At 38.2% G+C, this 23162-nt stretch overlaps 1 protein-coding gene across 5 annotated transcripts in view; it reads right to left on the reverse strand.

Moving 5' to 3' along the window:
* Positions 1-23162, reverse strand: part of PDK3 (pyruvate dehydrogenase kinase 3) — a 91312-nt gene that overhangs the window by 39600 nt on the left and 28550 nt on the right. For all 5 annotated transcript variants that reach the window (XM_042460748.1, XM_042460746.1, XM_042460745.1 and 2 more), the window contains 8 exons: positions 21412-21553; positions 20695-20766; positions 14236-14420; positions 11242-11331; positions 9890-9967; positions 8850-8926; positions 6344-6445; positions 4931-5041 (listed from right to left, as the gene is read on the reverse strand). In XM_042460748.1, coding sequence (XP_042316682.1) covers positions 4931-5041; positions 6344-6445; positions 8850-8926; positions 9890-9967; positions 11242-11331; positions 14236-14420; positions 20695-20766; positions 21412-21553 — 857 coding nt within the window. The remainder of the gene's footprint in view (positions 1-4930; positions 5042-6343; positions 6446-8849; positions 8927-9889; positions 9968-11241; positions 11332-14235; positions 14421-20694; positions 20767-21411; positions 21554-23162) is intronic.

A 23162-nucleotide genomic window follows, 5' to 3' on the forward strand; every position in this document is an offset into this window, starting at 1 on the left:
AGAGGGTCAGTTTCCATCTAAATTGAAAGTGGCAGTGGTTAAACCCTTGCTTAAGAAACCCTCCTTAGACCCCCTGATTCATAACAACTATCGGCCCATCTCGCTGCTACCTTTTTTTGGGGAAGGTGATCGAGAGAGCAGTCGCCTTCCAGCTTCAATCGATCTTGGATGACACCGATTTTCTGGACCCATTTCAAACTGGCTTCCGGGCGGGCTATGGAGTTGAGACTGCCATGGTCGCCTTAGTTGATGACCTCCGTCTGAGCATGGACAGGGGAAGCGTGTCCCTGTTAGTGCTCTTGGACATCTCGGCGGCTTTCGATACCATCGACCATGGTATCTTTCTGGAACGCCTGGGGGAGTTGCGTATCGGGGGCACTGCTTTGCAGTGGTTCCGGTCCTACCTCTCGGGTAGATTCCAGATGGTGGAGCTGGGGGACTGTCGCTCCGATAAGAGGGCACTTACATCTGGTGTCCCTCAGGGAGCGATTTTATCCCCTATGCTCTTTAACATCTACATGAAACCGCTGGGAGAGATCATCCGGAGACACGGGGCACGGTGTTATCAGTATGCTGATGACACCCAAATAATTTTCTCTGTGTCTCCGACTGATGCAGTAACTAAGGATGGCATCTCTCCTCTAGATGCCTGCTTGGCGTCGGTAATGGGCTGGATGAGGGAGAACAAACTCAGTGTGAATCCAGGGAAAACGGAAGTACTGGTGATAGGTCCCTCGGTTCCGGGTGGTGAGATTTGTCAGCCTGTCCTGAATGGGGTCACGTTCCCCTTGAGGGACTCGGTGCGCAGCTTGGGAGTACTCCTTGATTCGTCGCTTCATCTGACATCCCAGGTGGACGCGACGGTCAGGAGTGCTTGTTATCAGCTTCGGCTGATACGCCAGCTGCGCCCCTACCTGGGCTGTCAGGACCTTGAAACTGTTGTACATGCTTTGGTAACCTCTCGATTGGACTTCTGCAATGCGCTCTACATGGGGCAACTCTTGTACCAAACCCGGAAGCTTCAATTGGTGCAGAATATGGCAGCCAGACTGGTCGCTGGTAGTTCCAGGACAGACCACATAACACCTATTTTAAAAGATCTCCACTGGCTACCCATTCGCTTCCGAGCTCAATACAAGGTGTTGGTTTTGACCTATAAAGCCCTAAATGGCTTGGGCCCAGGGTACTTGGAGGACCGTCTCTCCCCATATAATCCGCCCCGCACACTCAGTACATCTGGGACCAATTTGTTAGAGGTCCCTAAATCCCATTTGGTGAGGACCTCACAGAGGGCTTTCACTATCGCCGCCCCCTCATTGTGGAATAAGCTCCCTATAGAGCTCCGTTCCTCTGCATCTTTAGTTTCTTTTAAGAAACAATTAAAAACGCATCTATTCCAGCTGGCGTTTTCACTCTAGGTAATAGTGTTCTTTCTCTGCTCCTTGTTCTTGTTCTTCGACCCCGGATTAGTGCAATATATTGTCTTTTTCTTGCCCCTAGTGAATTGTGATTTGTATAGATTCCCGTTCCTACCCCTAGTAATGATGTTTTTAAACTTTTTATATTATGATGTTTTATCTGTATTTTAATGTTTCTTGTCTTGTAAGCCGCCTTGATCATGCAATTGGAAAGGCGGGATATAAATAAAAATTATTATTATTATTATTATTATTATTATTATTATTATTATCTACATACTACTCCTAAAAGGATCGTCACAGGGGTTCCCAACCTGTGTTGCGAGGAGCCCTTAGGGCTCCTTGTGCATTTCCCATGTACTCTGCTGCTGATCCAGATGAAAGAAATAAAAATTGAATAAAATTAAAGAATAAGAATATATTATATATATATATACTCCTAAACACCACTGACTTGTAAGACATAGGGTAGGCCTCATAGGGGCTCTGCCATAGAAATAAGGGCTCAGAAAGACAAAAAGGTTGGGAACCTATGGTCTATATGTAAGTGTACTATGCAAATTGGTACACATTCACATTGATGGTTAATTTATTCACTTTTCTGCACAAATTCCAATCTATTCGCATCTATTCACCCTCTCTCTCTACTGAAAATGTACAGCTATCTGAATGCATGCAAAGCAGATAGACAGCCACACATGCAATAGTGTGCATTTCTGCAAATTTCAGCAGATACTCTGATAAAAACCTGCAGAGTTTAAGGAGCAATTCAGGGGGGATCCTGCAAAAGAAATGAATTCCTGTGATTTGCATGTGGTCAGATTACATTCTAATTGGCTGGAATTAGGAATATTTTAAAGACGCAGACATGTTCAAGGACAGAAAAAGAACAACTCTATATAATGAAAGATTTAGCTGAGCAGGCAAGGAATGAAAGGAAAGGTCCAGTCCGGATGTAGCATTCCCAATGGGAGCATGTCAAGGCCCAAATGCTTCCTCCAACAATCCCATGAATATTCCCAACCTCCCTTCACAGTTTACATCAGTTTATGGTGGGAAACTGTGGAAGGGTAGAGGGCCAAGTTAGCGCACACGGACACTTTGGAGGGCTGCACTCCATCTCATCTGCTTGCACGCGCATGCACGCACGCACACACAACCCACCAACTCAAATTTTCTCTTCCCAAAAGCCTCTAGTGGACAAGGGAGGTATTGTCACCATGTTTTCTTCCTTGGCTCAGCAGACTTTTTAAAAATGCAGTGAACGGAGGTCAATTACTGTTCATTTCAAAAAAGACCTCTTTTAGCCCTGAAGTAGCCTATGGTTGCCCCCCAAATAAGGTGTAAATTCCTCCCACACCAACAGAGGGCATTTTGGAACAAAAACATTATTTTGAAAAATCTTGCAAAAATTTGTAAGAGCTCTACAGGCCCCAGACATGGTGAAAATGCCCTCCAAACTCTCTAGCAAGCATTATGGGAAAAATTATCTCATGGATAATAGAGAGCCAGCATTGTATACTGGTTTGAATGTAGGACTAGGACTCTGGAGATTGGTGTTCAATTCCCAACTTGGCCATGGAAACCCACTGGGTGACCTTGGGTGGGTCACACCCTCCCAGACCCTGAAAATCCATGATAGCTTTGTTTTATGGTTGCCATGAGTCAGAAATGACTTGAAGGCACACAACAAGAACAAAAACAACAGCAACATGGGACACTGGGCACATACTTTGCCCATCACAAATTTAAACATTAATCATAATGTAATTTCACTTCTGCAAGTAATGTTGATCAGACTGCTTTTGGAACTAGAGAGTGAAACCAATGACTGAAATGGAGGACAGTCCTGGTTAGCATTCACCATGGTTGGTTCTGATGCTACATAAAGGTCTCACAATCCATTTGATAAGCTTAGGCTTGGAATATGGGATGGGGGAATATTCTTCTAAACAAAATTTAAAATCAATTAACACTATCTATATACAAGAGATAGTAATAAAAAGCAACCATGATTTTAAAGCAATCAAACCAATTATTTAACATTCAGAGAAGTTTTCAACAGACACAATATTAACCAAATAAGTAGACTACATTATGATCATAGCAACAATAGGAATGCCTCTTTTTCAGAAGAGGTGGTACATTATGGCTTGTATGTGTTGCTCACTGATTATAAGGATAATGAGAAGTCTACACACACACACACACACACACACACACAAATAAAAATAAATACTAGAGCACATTCTCCTTTAAAATTTGCTGCTTTAAGCAGTAAAAATAGTCAGCCCAGCAAGCCAGACTGAATAATCAGAATTAAATTATGTAGCTTGATATTCAGTATTGGCTGAAATAGATGAGAAACAATTCTCCGCTTAGTCGCCAGCAGTATTCTTCAGGGTTCCCAATACCTGGGTTTACAAATGCTGTTGGACTGTGCCCACAAATCCCACGATCCATGGCCACGGATTCTGGAAGCTGCTGTCCAACAATGTTTGGCAACTACAGGAACATAGGAAATTGTCTTATACTGGTCTATCTAGCTAAACACTGTTCACTCTGATTGGAAGCTGCTCTCTAGGGTCTTAGGCAGAACTCTTTCCTTGTCCTAGCTGGAAACCCTGTGGTTCCCTGGGGATCTCCCATTAAAGCATTGGCCAGGCATGACTATTTATTTAGCTTGTCTGTGGGGAATGATGTATCTATATTTAAATCAATTCTTTTTTGTTACATGTAGAAACAACAGGGAAAGGATCAGGCCTATGTTTCTGCATAAATGGTGATACAACTAATTAAGCACAGCAAGTGTATTTTACATTCTGATACTGGACATTGCACAAAATCACAGAATAAAAGGGTAGAAGGGGCTTTGAAGGGGCAAGTCAACTTTAACTAAAGCATGCTTAATACTCGTCAGTTTTATTCTGAAAGAAAAACAGCTATAATGCCATAACAGCTGGTTCTTAGTCCAAACTGGTTGTTGTTGTCAGTTCTTTATTGAAAATCACTTTCCCTTGGCTATTACTCCCCCAAATCATTCTTGATTGCTTTTCAGAAATGTTCTGCATTTCCATATATCAAACTAAAACCTATTGGAATATATTTTGTCACCGATAAGGAAAAAGAAGGGCATAAGAACATAAGAACTCTGCTTATCATTCTAATGGAGTTTTCAGTTCTAGTATTGTGTCCCAACAGTGAGCATTCAAATATCTATGGGAAACCCACAGAAGATATCTGCGCAGTAGCACCCCCCTGCTTGTGCTACCCAGCAACTGGTAATGAAAGGCACAGTGTCTCTAATAACAGAGATAACATACAACCTTCGTGAGTAGTACAGCCACTGGTTGTCTTAAGTTCTGTAAATATTTCTAATCCACTTTTAATTAAATTTGCCCAAGGCTTAGGTTGATATAATACAACTGTTGTTTTTACACAGCACTATTGTCAGGAAAGAGACAAAACAGGCTGTTTAGTGGAAAACATTTCACCTGCTTAATAGAACTCACCAAAGGAACAGCTCTTGATGGTTCCAAACTAGGCCTGGGTGCAGTTGAATACATGTAGTTAAAAAGACGATCTATTTTCCTCAGTGGCACACCACCACCTTTATCACTTATCTACAGAGTAAAATGAAAGTTTCATTTAAAAAACAAAAACAAAATTACCCTCTAAGTATCTGACACACTTTGTATTATAAAGAGTACAGGTTTAATTATTTAACACTTTCATAAATACTAAAGGAAATCTGCTCCCAGACTATATTCACCATGTGACATATGGGGTATTACCAAAATTATTATGTATAGAACACAGTCCTCAAGCCTGTAATAAATTAGAAAAAGGGAAGACATTTTAAAACTTCAAATGTTAGATTTTCCATTTATCCAAGTGCATAAGTATCAATCAATGCAGGGATTATTTACAATTACTATTCTGATTATGCTGTGTTCTAAGCAAAGAGCAAAAACTGCAGAGGTGTCTGCTCTTATTGTGGAGTACTTAAAAGCAGTAACATAATATGAAAGATACTTAAAATTCTAACTGGAATGTAGTACTGTTACTTACTATGAAAGTTCATTCTTCCAAGGTGCAAGGAGCAACTCATGCACTGTGAGTTAGCAGTTACACTGTCCAGAATTTAAGGTAGGAACAACATGACTTTAAATGTCCTAGAGAACTTCATTTGTCTCCCATTCCCTTTACTTCCTATACAGTGGACCCTTGGTATCCACTGGGGTTTAGTTCCAGGAATCCCTATGGATACCAAAATCTGTGGATGTTCAAGTCCTATTAAGTATAATGGCATAGTAAAATGGTGTTCCTTATATAAAATGGCAAAATCAAGGTTTGCTGCTTGGAATTTATACTTTTTTTAAAAGTGTAAATTCAAGCTGTGGGTGCTTGAATCAGTGGATAAAAAAGGGCCAACTGTATATACCTTTGCCTGTATATACCTTATATATACAAAAAAAAAAAAAAAAAAATCCCTCACAAATTTAGACATAAACATGAAACAGATGAACCATGAAAACATTTTCATTCAACAGAGATGTCACTTTGAAGGTTTCAATTTGCTCCTTTATGGGCAAAGGTGAGAGATTAAATAACTAACAAAACAGGGAGAGAACTCCCTTGCAACACATAAACTGCGTGATTTCCATCTTGGATTTTGGGCAGAGCAATTGACAGCTCACTCTCTAGCATAAAGTGAACTCTTGCTAGAGAAAGACTTTATGTAAGTTCACAAGTTTATGCACTTCCAGGTCTCTAGCTCCACTCATAGTAATCTCTGAAATTTTCTACCACATTCTATAAACCAGGCCTTCACATGAGCTGGATTTTCTTGTGCCCCTGTACACAGAAAATTGTTTTTAAGGCTTACCACTAAAAACTAAAATACTACTTAGCATGTTATTTACCTTTATTGAAAGATCTTCTTTACCCAAAGTGACTAAGGTTTTAACTGATGGATAGCTTTCACATTTACCTTCATGTAACTCTACTGTGGCTCGCATAGAGTTCTGAAAATTTAAAAGAAACATTTTTATTATTTCTATCTATTGGGGAAATTCAATTGGGGGCTTTAATATCTTACCTTAACAACAATAAAACCATTTTTTTGTTTTATTGTAAAGATTACTGATTGAATTCATCTTTAAAAACACACACACAGATAGCAAACATTTGTGAACTTCAGGAATTACTTTATATTTTGGGTACTTGTGGGCAAGATTGCCAGTGCACACATGAAGTTTCTCATAATCAAGGCCTACTCTAATCAGCACAATGCCAACTGCTGATATGAGTTAAAACAGCTCTTCCATTAATTGTCATGCCCAGCCTGGAAGATGGCTTGGAGGACTCAGAGGATGAGCTAGAGCCTCTGGGATCTGAACCTATAATGGAGGAGCCAGAGCCCCAGGGGCTTGAACCTGTAATGGAGGAGCCAGAGGCTGGCCCTAGTTCTGCTGGAGCAGAGTCTATGGCCCCTCCAGAGGTTCAGCAGTCAAGTTTGCCTGGTGCCGAGGCTGTGGACATGGAGGAGGATCTGGGCAGTGTGCCTACCTTCAATGAGCGTCGAGCAGAAAGAGAGGGCCTTCGAAGATCTCGGAGGCTTTATCAGAAACGTCTTCGTAATCAGGCACAGCTGAAGGCCAGCTCCTTGCCTTCTTAAGCACCTGGAGCATGTGTGGTTCTTTGCCAGTGGATATCTGACTCTTTTAGAGGAAAGACTCTGTCTCTGGCTCCTTGGCTTCTTGTCTTGACTACCCGGAAACTTGACCTTGGACTGCTTTATCTACCTGCCTATCTGTTACCCTGAACCTCGGACCGTCTGACAATTCTTCTGGTAAACCCTTTTGGCAAAGCTACTGCAACTCTCCAGGACTGTGTAGCTTACATTGACTTTGCTGTGCTGGGAGGGGGTTGTTTGTTTGATAACTAGCTGCTTTATCAGCCCTTTGGCTGCTTTCCCGGACATTAATTCAAATACACTATTATTAAAAATCTGTATATTATCCTGATTTGAGTGACTGTTATCAGAAAGCAATAACAAACAAGATGGCCCATTGATAATCCTGAATGGAGGTTTCTCAATGGAAAAAACAACCCCTATGTTGTATAGCAAAATGCCCTCGGAAATTTCAAATGACTATGTAACATGTTACTTAATTGAATATTTTAGCCTGAGCTCAATCTGAGGAATGTAAGTGATAACTATTTCTATTAAATTATTTCTCTGAAGTGATATTTGAAATACAGTGAGCCCCTATTATCCACTGGGGTTTGGTTCCAGTACCTCCCTTGGGTATCAAAATGTGGATAATCAAGTCCCATTAAATAGAATGGCATAGTAAAATGGTGCCCTTTATTTAAAATGGCAAAATCAAGGTTTGTTATTTGGAATTTATTCTTTTTAAAAAACATGTTCAAGCCATAGATGCTTTAATTTGTGGATAAAAAAATCCTTGGATAATAAGGGCCAACTGTATAATGTTTTGCCTAGTATCAGGTGCTGGTTGTAAAACATACTCTAAAATAAACACACTGTAAAGGTAAAGGTGTCACCTTTGACGTGATTGTCTAATCGTACCATGGTGCATCTTCCAACCAAAGTGGTACCTATTTACACTTTTAAATGCTTTTGAACTGCTAGGTTGGCAGAAACTGGGACTAGTGACAGGAGCCCACTCTGTCACATGACACTTGGGTCTTGAACTGCCAACCTTGCGGTCATCAGTCGGTATCTTAACCACTAAACCACCACATCCCTCTGTATTTTACTGCTGGAACACACTATAATGTTGGGGGGGGGGACTCCAAAACTAATGGACAATTTCATTAAAAAGACATTACAGTACACACATTATGTGTTATCAAAATGTGGTGTAATCCATTATTAAATAATCCATTACTTAAGACTGGTTTTTATTAAAATACAGTTTGCTATCAAAGATGTGAATTTTCAATTAATTTATATCCTGTATAATTGTTCTCAGTACAACTTTCCAAATTTCAACCTTCTATATGAAAAAGAGAAGAGACCTATCAAGTACTTTATTTATTTATAGATTTAATCAATTATAGACTAACTATGAAATCAGTAACACTGTTAGAGCTTTATCACACTAGTTTTTCCAGTGCATTCAACAATACAGTTTGCTATCAAAGACATGAATTTTCAGTTAATTTATACTCTGTATAATTGTTCCCAGTACAACTTTCCAAATTTCCACCTTCTATATGAAAAGGAGAAGAGACTCATCAAGTACTTTATTTATTTATTTATTTATAGATTTAGTCAATTATATAGACTAACTATGAAACCAGTAACACTGTGAGAGCTTTATCACACTAGTTTTTCCAGTGCATTCAGCAAGGAACCAAACAATATTAGTCACCTGCCCTAATGGTTATTCTGCTTACCTTAAACAATTCAAAAAGCATATGAAACAAATGTGACGGTACATAGACAACTTGAATAGGCTTGCCTGGTGCTTTAGCTAGAAAACATAAACAAAATGTTTAGTTACCTGAAAATTCAATTAAATACTCTTTCTTTCACTTATCTAAAATACTGGAAATCTATCGCAAACAAAGCATAACACTAAAGATTTTTTTGTCATTTCCTTTTCAATGTCTAACCATTTAAAAAGAAATATGGGCTACACAACTGCATCATATCAAATATAAATATCGTCATTAAGACAGACTTGCATGAATCCAATTGCTAGTCCCAGCTACAATAAGTCCACTGAACTAATTACTGAATAGTAAATCAAAAATTATATAAATCAAATTGATTTAATGGATTTATTTTAGCTGGGACTAGCACTTGGCTTTAGTCCACCATCTTCAAGAAGTCTAGCATGAACAAATATAAAAAGCTGCCATGTACAATGTTCCGTAGTGTGTCTGGTCTCAATTCTCCATCTGTAAAATAACTGTGTTGATATCATGCTTGGCTGGCTACAATGCTTGGCCTGTGTGGAATCATGGACTCAAAAGATTCTCTACATGACAGTAGATTCAGTGACCCAAGAAAATGCCTTAACTAGTTCCAATCCAACAAAGGAGCTTTACACTTGTGTTTTCTGAACTGCAGTTCCCCATGTGGCATGGTGAATCTCTTTTGAAACAAATGAAAGCTTGAAAAGCAGTTTGTGATGAGACAGAAGGGACTGCCACTCAAAATAAAATTTGAAGAATGTCACTCAAATATCCAACACTTTGTATCTCATACCCTTTGGATCCCATCCCATTAGATACTTAAGGCTTCCACCTATATTTCCAAAGATAAAATAATTATTTGTTGTGACCAAAGAGGTGAAAAGTAAAGACGTTCATTACTTTCCATTCATTGGGCATAATTTTCAACTCACTAAAAACCACACAATTCTTTAAAATTCACAAAGGTGAATATACTTATTAGCAGTGCTAAAAAAAGAAATAAACTTCAGCATTACCATTGAATTCTTCAATTTCCAAATCAGGAGATACCAGATAATACTGCTCACACAACATCTTAGCAGTTGCAAAGGCATCTGAAAAGGGGGGGGGGGGGACAAAAATTTACACAATTTGCAAGCATGTCTTTTGTATACTCCAAAAACTTGGAAAACTGTAATTTTATTATACTTCTTCTGATGAGACATTGCCTATGAGGACTAAGAAACAGGCAATTAGTTGAGATCCATAATTGGATTTCTTAATGCTGTTTGTTTTTATTTTCCCCAAAATGCCAAAAAGGAGCTTCCACATTTGTTTTATAACTTTGTTACGTTTTAAAACAATCATAAAGATTAATGTTTTTTCAGATTTAGCATAAACAACATAACAATATGTATAGCTCAGGAGATCCTCTACAGAAATAAAAATTAAGCATTTTCCATTATATCTTCTGTCTAAGTTAACAAACCTAGTTGAGCAAGCTGGTTGTACAGCCCAGCTTGTTTCTAACATATAATCAATACCAATGCTGCATTTAAAAGTACTAGTGACTACTGTAGGTTTCTTGATTCCTATCAACATATGGCACTGATTCAAAATAAAAATAAAAAGTCATAGTAACTTCATAAATTCTTGAAAACTGTATTTTCTGCTAACTATGCTATACCTCCATCTAGTGACAATAAATGTCAGCACACTACACCATCTGCTCTCTCCATGAAAACTACTGCTTAGCTTGCCTTTTTACTTAAATAAGTACATGGAGACTTTCCTCACTGAATACTGACCAAGTGAAAGGCATCTTAGAATCATTTTGTGAAGAAACATCCAAAATAATGAATGAAGTAGCCTGTAAAGCTATACACATTCAGATATTTTTTAAGTACTGAAAGAAGAAAGCAGAGAACTCCAGAGTCCTTTAAATGCAACAACTGTTAGAAGTGAAAAGAGAGATAAACTTAACTTCTCCACACCCCAGCTAATAAGTTTTGCACAAGTACTAATGTCTTATAAAGAAGAAATGCTGGCTTCTTTCAAACCAGAACTAGCTAATTACGAATGAAACCTGGGAATGCATGCTCCTTCCCCTCTCATTCACAGTTTCCTCTCTCACTTCCCCTATCACCTTTGACCATGTTCTTCTGTTACAGCTGCACAATTACCAAGTAGGGCCTCCAAGTTTTGATTTTAAGTGCACATGTAAAGCTTATACTGGAGGCAGGGGGCACAAGTGAGAGAGAGAGAGAGAGAGAGAGAGAGAGAGAGAGAGAGAGGTTTGTCCTAGAAAGAGAAACCGATTGCTATTGTGATTATTAATAGAAAGACTGCAGACAAACACCCTTATATTTGACGTTCAAAGTAACCTTACCTTCTACCACATCAGCCACGTTACAAGTAGGATCAATGCTCCCAATATGTTTTGGATGAGCAGGATTAGTGACCCCACCAAAAAGCAGCGCTACAGATATAAAAAAAGGCAGAAATTAAATGAAGCAGTGTTACTTTTTAAGCAATGAATGATAAGGAAATCTGATTACTAACACAGAGACACACTGGCTTCTCACATCTTAGTTGCTGTTGTGTACCTTCATGTCACTGCCAATTTATGGTGACCCTAAGGCAAACCTATCCTATGATTTTCTTGGCAAGATTTGTTCACAGTGCCATTACCTTTGCCTTCCTCTGAGGCTGAGAGAGTGTGACTTGCCTAATGTCACCCAGTGGGTTTCCACAGCCAAGCAGGAATTGAAATCCTGATCTCCAGAGTCGTAGCCCAACACTTAAACTACTGCACCACAGTGGTCCTCTTTTCAAATTCCCAAATCTTTACAACAAGGCAAAAATCATACTAAATGTTTAGATATTGTGGCAAAAGGCATGGTTTTCATGGTAAAAAAAGAAATCCTAGTGCAAGGAGGCCATGTGAGACAACTGTTCTGGATTCCTGTCTTGCCATGTTACACAACATATACAGTTGTAGCCACAACACAGTGTAGTGAAACAGAAAGCACTGGCCATGTTGTAAACATAGTAGATGCAATCTGAGAGAGAGAAAAAGAGATCACCTAAAGTATGATCTCCTCACTGTACAAGTATCTTTAGCTGAATACAGCAATGTATTTAAGTATAAAACAAAACAAAAAATCTGGGATGGAAAACTACAGATCATTACAAGTAAATTACAAGTAAAGAAGAGCCCTCCCTCCAGTCCATCCCACTGGACCTCATCCCCTTTCCCACCACCATTCCCTTCTCCTTTTGTGTCGTGTCTTTTAGATTGTACGCCTGAGGGCAGGGAACTGTCTAATTAAAAATAATAATTGTAAGCAGCTCTGATAGCCTTTATTGCTGAAAGGCAGGGTATAAATACTATAAATATAATAATAATAATAATAATAATAATAATAATAATAATAAAAAATCTCCATATTGCTCAGTGTTGCTTTTCTGTCATCAAACTCAAACAAGGATATGTATCAGCCTTTGAATCAAAATTGGCTTTACAAGCTGAAAAATATATGCCAAAAAATTGACCCCAAAATCATAGGTCAATTTATATATGGGTCAATACAGTAATATTGCTCAGAATGGTCTTAAAATAAGTATTGCCCAATGCCCCATTTTCCCTACTTCTGTGGCTACTGCTCAAGCAGAGAGAGGGAGCATGTGCATGTTTGTTTGTGTTTCCGTCTGTCTGCTTTGAAAGGAGCTGCTGCTCCAGCAAGGAAAGAGTGTGTAGCTATGTGGTGACTACTGCTTCACTGATGCCCTTGCTTTGTCTTTTACATCCTTTGCTACATGCTTCTAGTGTACCCTCGACTTATCCACTGGTCATATCAAAATCCATAATTTTGACTCCAAAAATCTTATCTTGACTTATAAATGGAGTCAACTTATAGTAGAGTATATACAGTAATTCTCACTTGAAAATATATATAAGAACAGTAATTTGCCACCAAGCTATATAGCTCACCAGTTTCTGCTGCTCCATACCAGTTCCATGCCTAATACTTGGCTATTGCTGCCATTTGCTGGTAACCAACTCCATGGAGCAAATCTGGTTGTGGTCTGCAAATCTTACCTCTTGTTTCAGCCTACTTTCTTCCCCTTTGGAAGTTTGGAAATGCCCTTAATAATGCATGATGGGGTATCTGCCAGCCTGGAGGAACCATACCTGCAACTCTCTCAAAAGCACACCCAAATCTACCCAGTATAAAAAGAACAAGAGCATTTGCAAATTTCATACTAGAAGGTCAGTGAAGGTCAAGTGTGATATACTGTTAAGATATTATGTACCACTTCTACAACAGCAAAAATGCTTCCTCCAGTTTGCTAGCTTGGTTGGGGAGAAACACAGTTAGTACAGTCATGCTGATAAAACAATGCAGAGAAGGTTTCCTTAACTGATGGGCAGTGTACAAGTCAGATGCTACTCATACTGCTTGCTCTTTTCAGCATCTGCTGACACTCAACTCTTGGAGATACCCTGAATGACACTGTTGGCAGTGCAGAGGTTACAATTACAGTACTTTCTGTGAAGCTAAGCGCAAGCTATGTGCCCCCCCCCTTTTGACCATGCAATGGCTGCTGAAATTAAAATGCAGCTTTTTAAATCCCTGCTGTATCATGTCCAATTATTTAATTCAGAAACTGTTTCCACAGACCCACCCTTTGCCCCTCCCCAAATAGCTAAAAGAAGAATCATCTAGAAAAATCTGTTTGGTACATAAAACTGTTTTCCTTGGTCTGCCACCATCTTTTCCCTTATGCCAAATAATAATAATAATAATAATAATAATAATCTCAAAATGTTTCTTCTCCTTTTTACCTTTTCAGCCCTTTATACACAGAACCCTCCAGTTCTATAGGCAAGATAGCATGCAGTGCTACAGAGGACCAGATGGATGACACAAACTACAATTGTTCCAAATTCTGAACTTAACTTTTTCAAACCAATATTTTGCATAGCACTAAAATAGGACCATAGTGATGCAGTACCTACTGCTAGATTTGAATCCACGACAGCCAGGTTCAAGCCTCCTTGTGTCAGCAATACTAACTAGATGTGCTTGTGCCAATCTAAACTAACTCACGGAATAAGTGCTGTGAAGATTAAAGGGACAGAGAGAAAGACCAACTTGTATGAATTCTTTAAAGAAAATATAGAATAAAAATGAAATAAAATTAATACGATAATAAAAGTATCAATGATCAAAACAGGTGGGAGGGAAACCTACATCTACAGCTTCTTCCTATACATATATTAGAACTAGCTATGGTTGTAGCAAAACCCACTTCAGTTCTGTCTGTGTAAGCACACACTTCAGTTACTAGTCCAAGATGAAACAAAGCAAATACTTACTGTGTTGATTAATAAGCATGCGAAATGAGATGCGGTTGGTGTAGAACCTATCTAGAAAATACTGGATGTTACTGCTCACAAAAGGGTCAAAGCCATACTTTTCCTTGTATTCAATCACTCCTTGAGCCATGGTAGGCACTACATCATTGTGTCTGTTCCTGACTTTGATTAAGATATCTAAAAAGCTGAAGAGAGAGAAAGAAGTAAGAAAGAGTGTTGCTTGAACTACAACATCTGCATTTATAACTCTAAAATATTCATTCACAGTACAGAACTATTTCAGCACCATCATGATGTACTGACTGCACCTAAAGATCTGCCTATCTGAAACCATTATTTGAACTTCAGCCTTTCTCACCTGCCTGCTCTCTCTCTAGTTTCCTTTCTGATCTGTTCTAGATTTCATGTTCATCTGAACGACTCATTTCCATCCATTTCTTCAGTTTTTCTAGTCCTGTTCCCTTCCTAGGCTTTTCTACTCCTTCTCCCTAAACCTTGCCATTTTCCATACCCTGCCCCCTACTTGACAGACTCTGTCAGCCCTTGACCTGAGGACAGGTCTGCCAATCACAGTCAAAAACATCACTACCACCACATCCTTTCATGATTTACCATATAGATATGCCAGAAAGTTAACTATGTCCACTACATATTGAAATACGATAACATGTGTGTTTTAAATAATGTTGCTGTAGAATAGTTTGCCAGGCAAGTAAGAACAGTCAGTAAACTGTTTCTTCAAGCCTGAGATTCTGAGTACTCCTACTTTCCAGTATTAATATAGTTGAGTACTAATATTCTAATATTCCTCACTTTATGTGAGGGGCTGGGAAAACAGTGATGCCTCAGAACAGTGATCTTCAGTGTTTGCACGCCTTTAACATTAACTGGCAGCATGAGACCCACAATATGCTTCTACAGTATGTAATTCTTTTTACCATTTACTGTTTCCTTTTTCTCTTTTTTCTCCTACTGTCTCCATGTTTTTCTTCTCTTAAAATTTATGATGGCAAACCTTTGACAATTCTACCATATGTAAAAATGAGATGTACTAATGGATTCCAAATTTCTGTTGAAACCAATGGTATTACTTCTACACCAATCCAACCCCCTAGATTTCCAAATATGATTTTTAAAAATGAAAGAAATACACACACTTCATGTGTGCTTGTCTCTAAAGGCCACTATGATAAATGTCTTGTCTATGGTGGCATCAAATTTAGATATAGTCAAACTGCAATATAGTAGTCCCCTTTGGGGGCCCTTTCACATTGCTGTGAACTGCTTATTTTCTACTATAATGGTAACCTTGATGTTGTTTAGGAATCTTAAATGTTAAACTTGGATCAAGTCAAAGTGAGTGTGAACACTTACTTGTGACTTTGTGACTTTGCAATAGTCCTTGCTGAACTCTCACACCATTTAATTCTCCCTTTTAATTTCAGAGATACAATCAACATCTTCCTTGCTAACTACTATTTCCTTCAATGGTAACTTGCAAATGTGACTTGTGACTACAAACTGTGGCTTGGATCTAATATTGTCAGTGAGAATGCTACCTGAGATATAATCCATAAATAATATTAAACATTAAAGGAACAGAAGTCGCATGCAAAACTGAAAGAGTCAAGTGTCAGTAAGAGTCTGAGAAATATTACTGGATTTTTCAATAATAGGTAGATGGTGACTGTGAAATAAACAATACAGCCTACATAACTCTTCATACCATAACAACATATTAAAGATTAAATATATTGGTTAACTATTAACCTCTGTTTGCATAAAACCCAGTGCAATTATTTAACCTGTGATGTACTTGACAGAACAGCTGAAAACAAAAGATTAACTGATATTTAAATAAGACATGACTATTGTTCACAGTTGACAATACATTTATTTGCTTAACATTTTGAATACAAGAAAGAGTATTCAAAGAGCAATGAAGGGGGGGCTGTTTTCTTAGATTTCAAATATAAAACCAAGCAATTTTTTTAATAGCAGCACTAAAAAAAGAACAGAAGGATATAGTTTAATATATTGATCCAAGTAAAACCGACATGGTGCATTTAGATAAAAAACATAATACATAATACATTAGGCAGTGTATATAAAGAGAGCAGATGACTTATTAGCAAAAAACAGAATGACGCTTTTGCAAGAGGAAGGGGATCTGAAAACAGAAGTGCACAGTTTCAAAGTATAATAAAATTATTTTTTAAAATGGGTTATTATGCATGCAAGATTTTTTAACTTCTACCATCAGAACTGCTGTTATTATTCAAAAAAATGGTGCAAAACCAAGTAAAACAGCTTTACTTTTGTACCATTCTTTCTGAACTATCCTGTACTTAAAGTTCCACACAGCTGAACCTATGAAGAGAAGCAGATGCATGTTTCCCTGCCTGAATCTCTGAATCTAGTACTGTACTTATTGGCTCTTCTTCATCCCTTCTCAAAACCTTCACGGTGAACTGTCTGTTTTGCCTCCCCCAGGACCTAAGCAAATTTATTTGATCAAAAATTCTGTTACAACATCTTACTGTTTTAAATTTAATATGTTTCAAATACAATTATTTTATTAGTAAATGGCTCCAGAACTTTGTAAATGGCTGAAATCCCAGCCAATCACCAACATGTAAATTTGGATTCTGCTGAAAGCCAAAACAATAGGTTTCTCCTGAATTCATTTCAAAGTAGACAACTGACCTAAGCATGATATATGCATTTCCTTAGTGGTCTCCTCACTAAAACTATATATGTCTTCACATATCTCACATTCATTCACCTCTATTATTTTTTATTTATTTATTTTATATGCTGCTTTTCTTCCAGCAGAGGACCCAGGTCTCACAGAAGAAAATCAATTAAAATCTACCAATGCGATTTTAAAAACAATTAAAATATCACAATTAAAATAGTATCAAATTATTTTAAAACATATGAAAATTTTAAAAAATAAAACACACACACCAATGGCACAGTTACATATTAAAAGCCTGCTTTAAAAAGAAAAGTCTTTGCCTGCCGGAGAAAAGAAAGCAGGAACAGAGCCAGTCTAGCCTCCTGAGTTCCAGAGAATGGGAGCATCCACTGAGAAGGCTCTCTCTCATGACCTCACCAAGGGACCAAAGGAAAGACTTCCCCTGAAATCTTAGATTTCTAGCAGGTTCATATGGGGAAATACGGTCTTGCAGATACTCTGGACCTAAGCTGCATACTGCTGTTATGCTCAAAAGCTGCTGTACAACATACACTATAGTATTGCTACCGAGGATTACCAGCTTGATAGATGAAGGGAATGCCGTAGATATAGTATATCCTGATTTCAGTAAGGCCTTTGACAAGCTTCCCCATGACATTCTTGCAAACAAGCTTGTAAAATGTGGTCTAGACAAGGTATCTGTTACATGGATTTGTAATTGGTTGACCGGCTGAACCCAAAGGATGCTCAACAATGGCTCCGTTTCATAGAATCATAGAGCTGGAAGAGACCATAAGGGCCATCTAGTCCAATCCCCTGACATATGTCAATTCTATGTCAATCTAATAATCCATAAATACACCAAAGGAGTATAGATGATTTCAGTAAGGACAAAATGATGGTAAAGTTGGCAAAGAGATCATTATTTCATTTCATTAACATGTTTATATCCTGTCCTATATCATGGGATCATACAGCAGAATAAAATAAAATCAGATTTAAAGTAATTAAAACAGTAAAGATAATTTAAACAAATTAAAGACATATTAAACAACTTTGCAATTGAAAACAAGACACTTAGCAGTTTAAGACACTTTAAAGTCAAGAATATCTGCAGAATTGGATTAAATCAATTAGGCCCCGAAGATTCCAATAAAGAGCCATGTTTTTATTTGGCTCTGGATTGAAACCAGTTGGTCCTTATATGGCCTCTAAGAATGCTACCACACCAGAGAAATAAAGTTTGACATCACTTTAATTGCCATGGCTCAATGCTATGGAATTCTGGGATTTATAGTCTGGTGGAGCACCAGAGCTCTCTGACAGGGAAGGCCAAATATCTCACAAAACCACAAATCCCAGAATTCCACAGCATTGTATCATGGCAGTTAAAGAGATGTCAAACTGCTTTATTTCTGTAGTGTGGATATACCATAAGAAGAGGGTAGTCCACAAATGGAGTGCCACAACAGAAAAGGCCATTTTCAATTACCTTTGACAGTGTATTGTCCTCCAGCAAACTTCAATCTAGAGATAGTCCAGAGACAGACATAAATACATTGTGCCTTGCTCATATTATTTAATTTTGTACTTGGTCAAGCCATTGGAATACATCAGCATTTCATTTTCTTTTCAAGCTAGCCTGTCTCCATAACGGCTGGAAGACAAGCTTAAAAGTATATAACCAATGGGATAGAGCTTCAGAGCTGCGCAGTTTTTTCCCCTCCTTACAGTCAGAGATAAAAAGAGAATGATGCAAAATAAGCAAAACTGTGTGAATACTCTTAGATTTTTTTTGACTTGTTAAACCGGTGTGACCAATACAGGTTCCAGAAAACATTTCTTAATTACAGAAACTCACTCTCCTTGATGACTGGGACCACACATTTCACTAACATTCCAACATCGGAGCGATTGTCATAATTACAAGTTTTAAATATTTGAGTGTAAATGCTAAATATTTAACACAAGAGGGGAAATAATTTCATTGTCTTAACTTTAATTACAAATATAAACTCCCTCACTTTCCTATCAGTTTCATTCTCTCTGACTTGTGCAGAGAAGTTATACTAACACAAAGGGCTGGCCAGATGTAAATATAACCTTTTCTATCAAGTAATAAAATCATGTCCATTTTCCTTGCAGGTACTTTTCTAACACACATTTCTGATTGTGAAAGAGTTCTCCTCTTTCTAAGATATTTTACTTGCCATTTTCCTGTCTAATCAGAAAAGCTTAAGTACCTTTGCAAATTCCTCATGCAGTTTTCAAATGATCCATTACTCTAAAAATAATAACTGAGAAATCTGAACAGTAACAACCTAATCCCAAACCTCAAAACCTTCAAATTTCACCAGGAGGGTTTTAACCTCCTCACCTACCTTGCTGATTGGACAAGCACCCCTTCTCAAAAATTATTTAATGCTTTAAAGCTTCAGCTGGATTAGAGCCTGCTGATTCTTTGAGGATCTGAGAGTTAAAGCCAAGAGAAGTCCATGCCTCTACTATGCTGCATGGGGGGGGGGGGGGGAATGTGTGGAGATCTAAGTACCAAAGCACATCCTATTTCTCTAACATATAAACTACAACAGGATGGAAGGAAATTTGGTGCAGCAGTCACAATACTGGACTAGGACTTGGGAAAGGCGGGTGCAAGTCCCCAATGACCTACAAAACTGGGTCATCATGGGTCATTTATGTTCTCTCACTCTGATCTACAGCATATAATAGGGAGAGGATGACCCATATATGGCACCTTAATATCACTGGACAAAAGGTGGGATGTAAATGTAACTAACAAATATATCTAATAAATATTTGATTGACTTGTTTGCATATACAGTACAGTTGTCCCTTGCTATCCATGAGGATTCATTCCAGATCCTACTGCACATAGGAAAAAACAAGGGACCTTAAGTCCTGTCCTTTTCAATGGGTGTGTGTGCATACCCGTGCACACAGCCGCATGCACGGGCGCCCACTGAAAAAGCCAAGGGTTGCCATCTGCAGAAGCTCAGGTCCATGGATGGCGAGTCAGCGGTTGATGCAAGTGCACTGTAATTTGTCTTAGGGAAACAACTTTTTCTTACCAATTTAGCTCATTTGTGACATTGAAACACAGGCTGAGTGCCCCTTCTCTGAAAATCTGCAATCCAAACTGCTCCAAAATCTTTTTGAGTACCAACGTGATGCTCCTGCTGTTCACAAGACAGAAGCAAATGGTTGGGGGCCTCTCTGGAGAGCTAAATTTGTGATATTTTTATCAGTGAGGCTGGAGAGAAACAGAAGTGTGGTGCACCTAGAGAAAGAAATGAGGATCTGTGAAATGGCAAGAGGCGTGGATTTGTGCCAAGCACTATGCTTAGATTCCCATTTCACAGATCCTTGCATCTCACTCCAGCCTCACTACTCTCCTGTTTCTTTCCAGCAAAAAAAAGATGCAGTACAGATCTCCAGGAAGCTAGCCAGTGTTTCCCTCTAGTCTCACATCGCTCTCCTGCCTTGCAAATACAGTACATACTATCCCACTTTTATTCCAAAAACAAAATTTAAAAAATCTGAATTCTGAAGCACTTCTGGTCCCAAGCATTTTGGATAAGGAATACTTAACCTGTATTTACTTGTCCCAATTAAAACAAAAATTGTTCATTGAATCAGAACAAGTCTTGTGAATGAGAATTCTGATTTCATTTGTATTCTAGTAGAAGATTATATTAACAGTGTCAACTTGTCTAAAATGAGAGCAACCAATCACTTACTTATCTAAAACATGAGGATCTTCAGGACTTTTGTTTTCATATTCTAAAAGTTCAAGAAAGCTCTGCATATACCTGAAATAGCACATGAAGAGCAATATTAGCATAAACACAACTGGGGGAAAAGCTTGAAAAATATAAACTGCTTATTGAAAAGGCATGTTAGGCTGCAATACTACCCACACTTACCTGGCAACCAACTATGAACTAGCTTAACCAAATGTCTATTCAGCAAGTGGTCAGGCAACAAATTTACTATTTGATCAAAATTGTATTTACTTCTGAATAGACCTTTAGAACTGTACATGAGGGCAGCAATCTAAAGCAGATAGCTTCTTCCATAAGTGGCAGTTTTGAAAACAAAACACAACAAAACAAAAACCTACACAACACTCACCCTAGAATACAAACATACACATAAACAAAATTTATTCTTGTGTCATTTTTACTTTACTAGAATATTCTTATAAAAATGCAGCTGTAATACGTGTGCAACCAGGGCATAGTTAGGGACAGAAAGAGGAAGGGAAAACCAAATGGAACTTCTGGGTAAGGGAGGAGGACTGGAATGTATATCTTGAAGGAACAGCCTAACCATGCAGCAAAAAATCAACCAGTGAATTGGTTATGTACTAACAAATGACTATGCTGCATAGTTCACTATTACTGTTTCCAAACCACAGTTAGGTTCATAAGAGATTCCTTGATTTTTGTACTTACCAACTCTGAACTAACTTAACTGAAGGTCTATTCAGCAAGTTGTCAGGCAACAAATTTACTTCCCTCATGGTATTAGCAAGCCGCACAGGAAGTTCTTTCCGTAGGAACATATACGATGTTTTCTCACATGCATTATCACGCCCTGTGGAATGAAAGACAATATGGATGAAAAGAAATAATTTGGAGTTTGTTGTTCTGTTATTAAAATATTTTTTTGAAAATTCAAATTTATTTTATTTATTTTATTTACGGTATTTATACCCCGTCCTTCAGCCCTAAAGGCTCTCAGAGCAGCTTACAATTATTATTTTAATTAGACGGTTCCCTGCCCTCAAACTTACAATCTAAAAAGACATGACACAAAAGAAGAAGGTAATGGTGGGGAAGGGGATCAAGTCCAGCAGTTCTTCTCTCCCTCTGAGGTCTGGACCAAGGCAGATGGACTGAAGGGAGGGCTCTTCTTCTTAATCAAGGCCAGGCCCGATGGCGTTGGGCCTGTCCTTTCACTCCCTCCAGGCCAGAAGATGACAGTTGGCAAATGGGACAGAAAAATAAATATGCCAACAACTATCCGGCCAGAATGCACAATGAAGCCATTGAAATCCACAAACACCTGGACAACTTCAACAGGAAAGAAGAAACCCTTAAAGTAAACAAAGTTTGGCTACCAGTCCTGAAAAACACCAAAATTAAGACCCAGCAAAATGCAAATAAAAACCATCCAGGATCAGGGTTTTTTCCCATCAGACAACAGACCACTAATTAAGCAGACACAAATCCTCCTTGCATGTCCTCCCACCCTGAGGCCTTGCCATTCAGCAACAGAACAATACACAAATTAACACATAAATCACACCTCCCAACCTAGAGTCACACAATAAATATATATATATATCCCACTCACTTCTGTGCCAGCGTTCTTTGAAGATGCCAGCCACAGACGCCGAAAGAAACGTCAGGAATAAACATGGCCACATTGCCCGAAGAACTCAAAAAAAAATATAATAATGTAATATGCTTTATTTATCAAAACTGGACTTCTAACCTAAGTTTTCCTTTTTACTAAATCTAGATTCTGTTAATTGTTACAGACTCCATATTCAGCTAGAAATCTGTACTAAAAACACTTTACAGCCACGTAAATTTGGCAATGCCAATGTAGTAATCTGTCTGCTTGCTGTTGCTGTTGTGTGCCCTCAAGTCATTTCCGACTTATGGCAACTCTAAGGCAAACCTATCATGGGATTTTCTTGGCAAGTTTCTTCAAAGGAGATTTGCCATTGCCATCCTCTGAGGCTGAGAGTGTATGATTTGCCCAAGGTTACCCAGAGTCATAGTGCAACACTCAAACCACCACACCTCCCTCATATTTGGATATACTTGTTCATTAGTTAACACATCATTAGCTGAACACCCACCACCACCAAATTTTTGTAGCTAGCTGTAACCAAAATAGGAAACTAAAGAAAGAATAAACTACAAAACACACACCCCCAAAAACCCAAAACATCTATCTAGATCCAATGGCATGAATGCTATTAGACAGGGAGGTATGGGTTCCATTAAAACTCTTAAGCTCTAGATGTTTGAGAAGTAAAATGAGGTACAAGTGTAAAAGCAATTATATGATACATAGAGATTACAACAAAAAATAGAGTTCCATAAAAAAAAAAGCCATTATTTCCACAGACAGAAGCTGTTTCCATTGTTAGATTATTTTTTATTAGAATTCCAAACTCATATCTTTTTTT

This window comes from Sceloporus undulatus, chromosome 3 (genome assembly GCF_019175285.1).
Source record: "Sceloporus undulatus isolate JIND9_A2432 ecotype Alabama chromosome 3, SceUnd_v1.1, whole genome shotgun sequence".
Classification (NCBI taxonomy): domain Eukaryota; kingdom Metazoa; phylum Chordata; class Lepidosauria; order Squamata; family Phrynosomatidae; genus Sceloporus; species Sceloporus undulatus.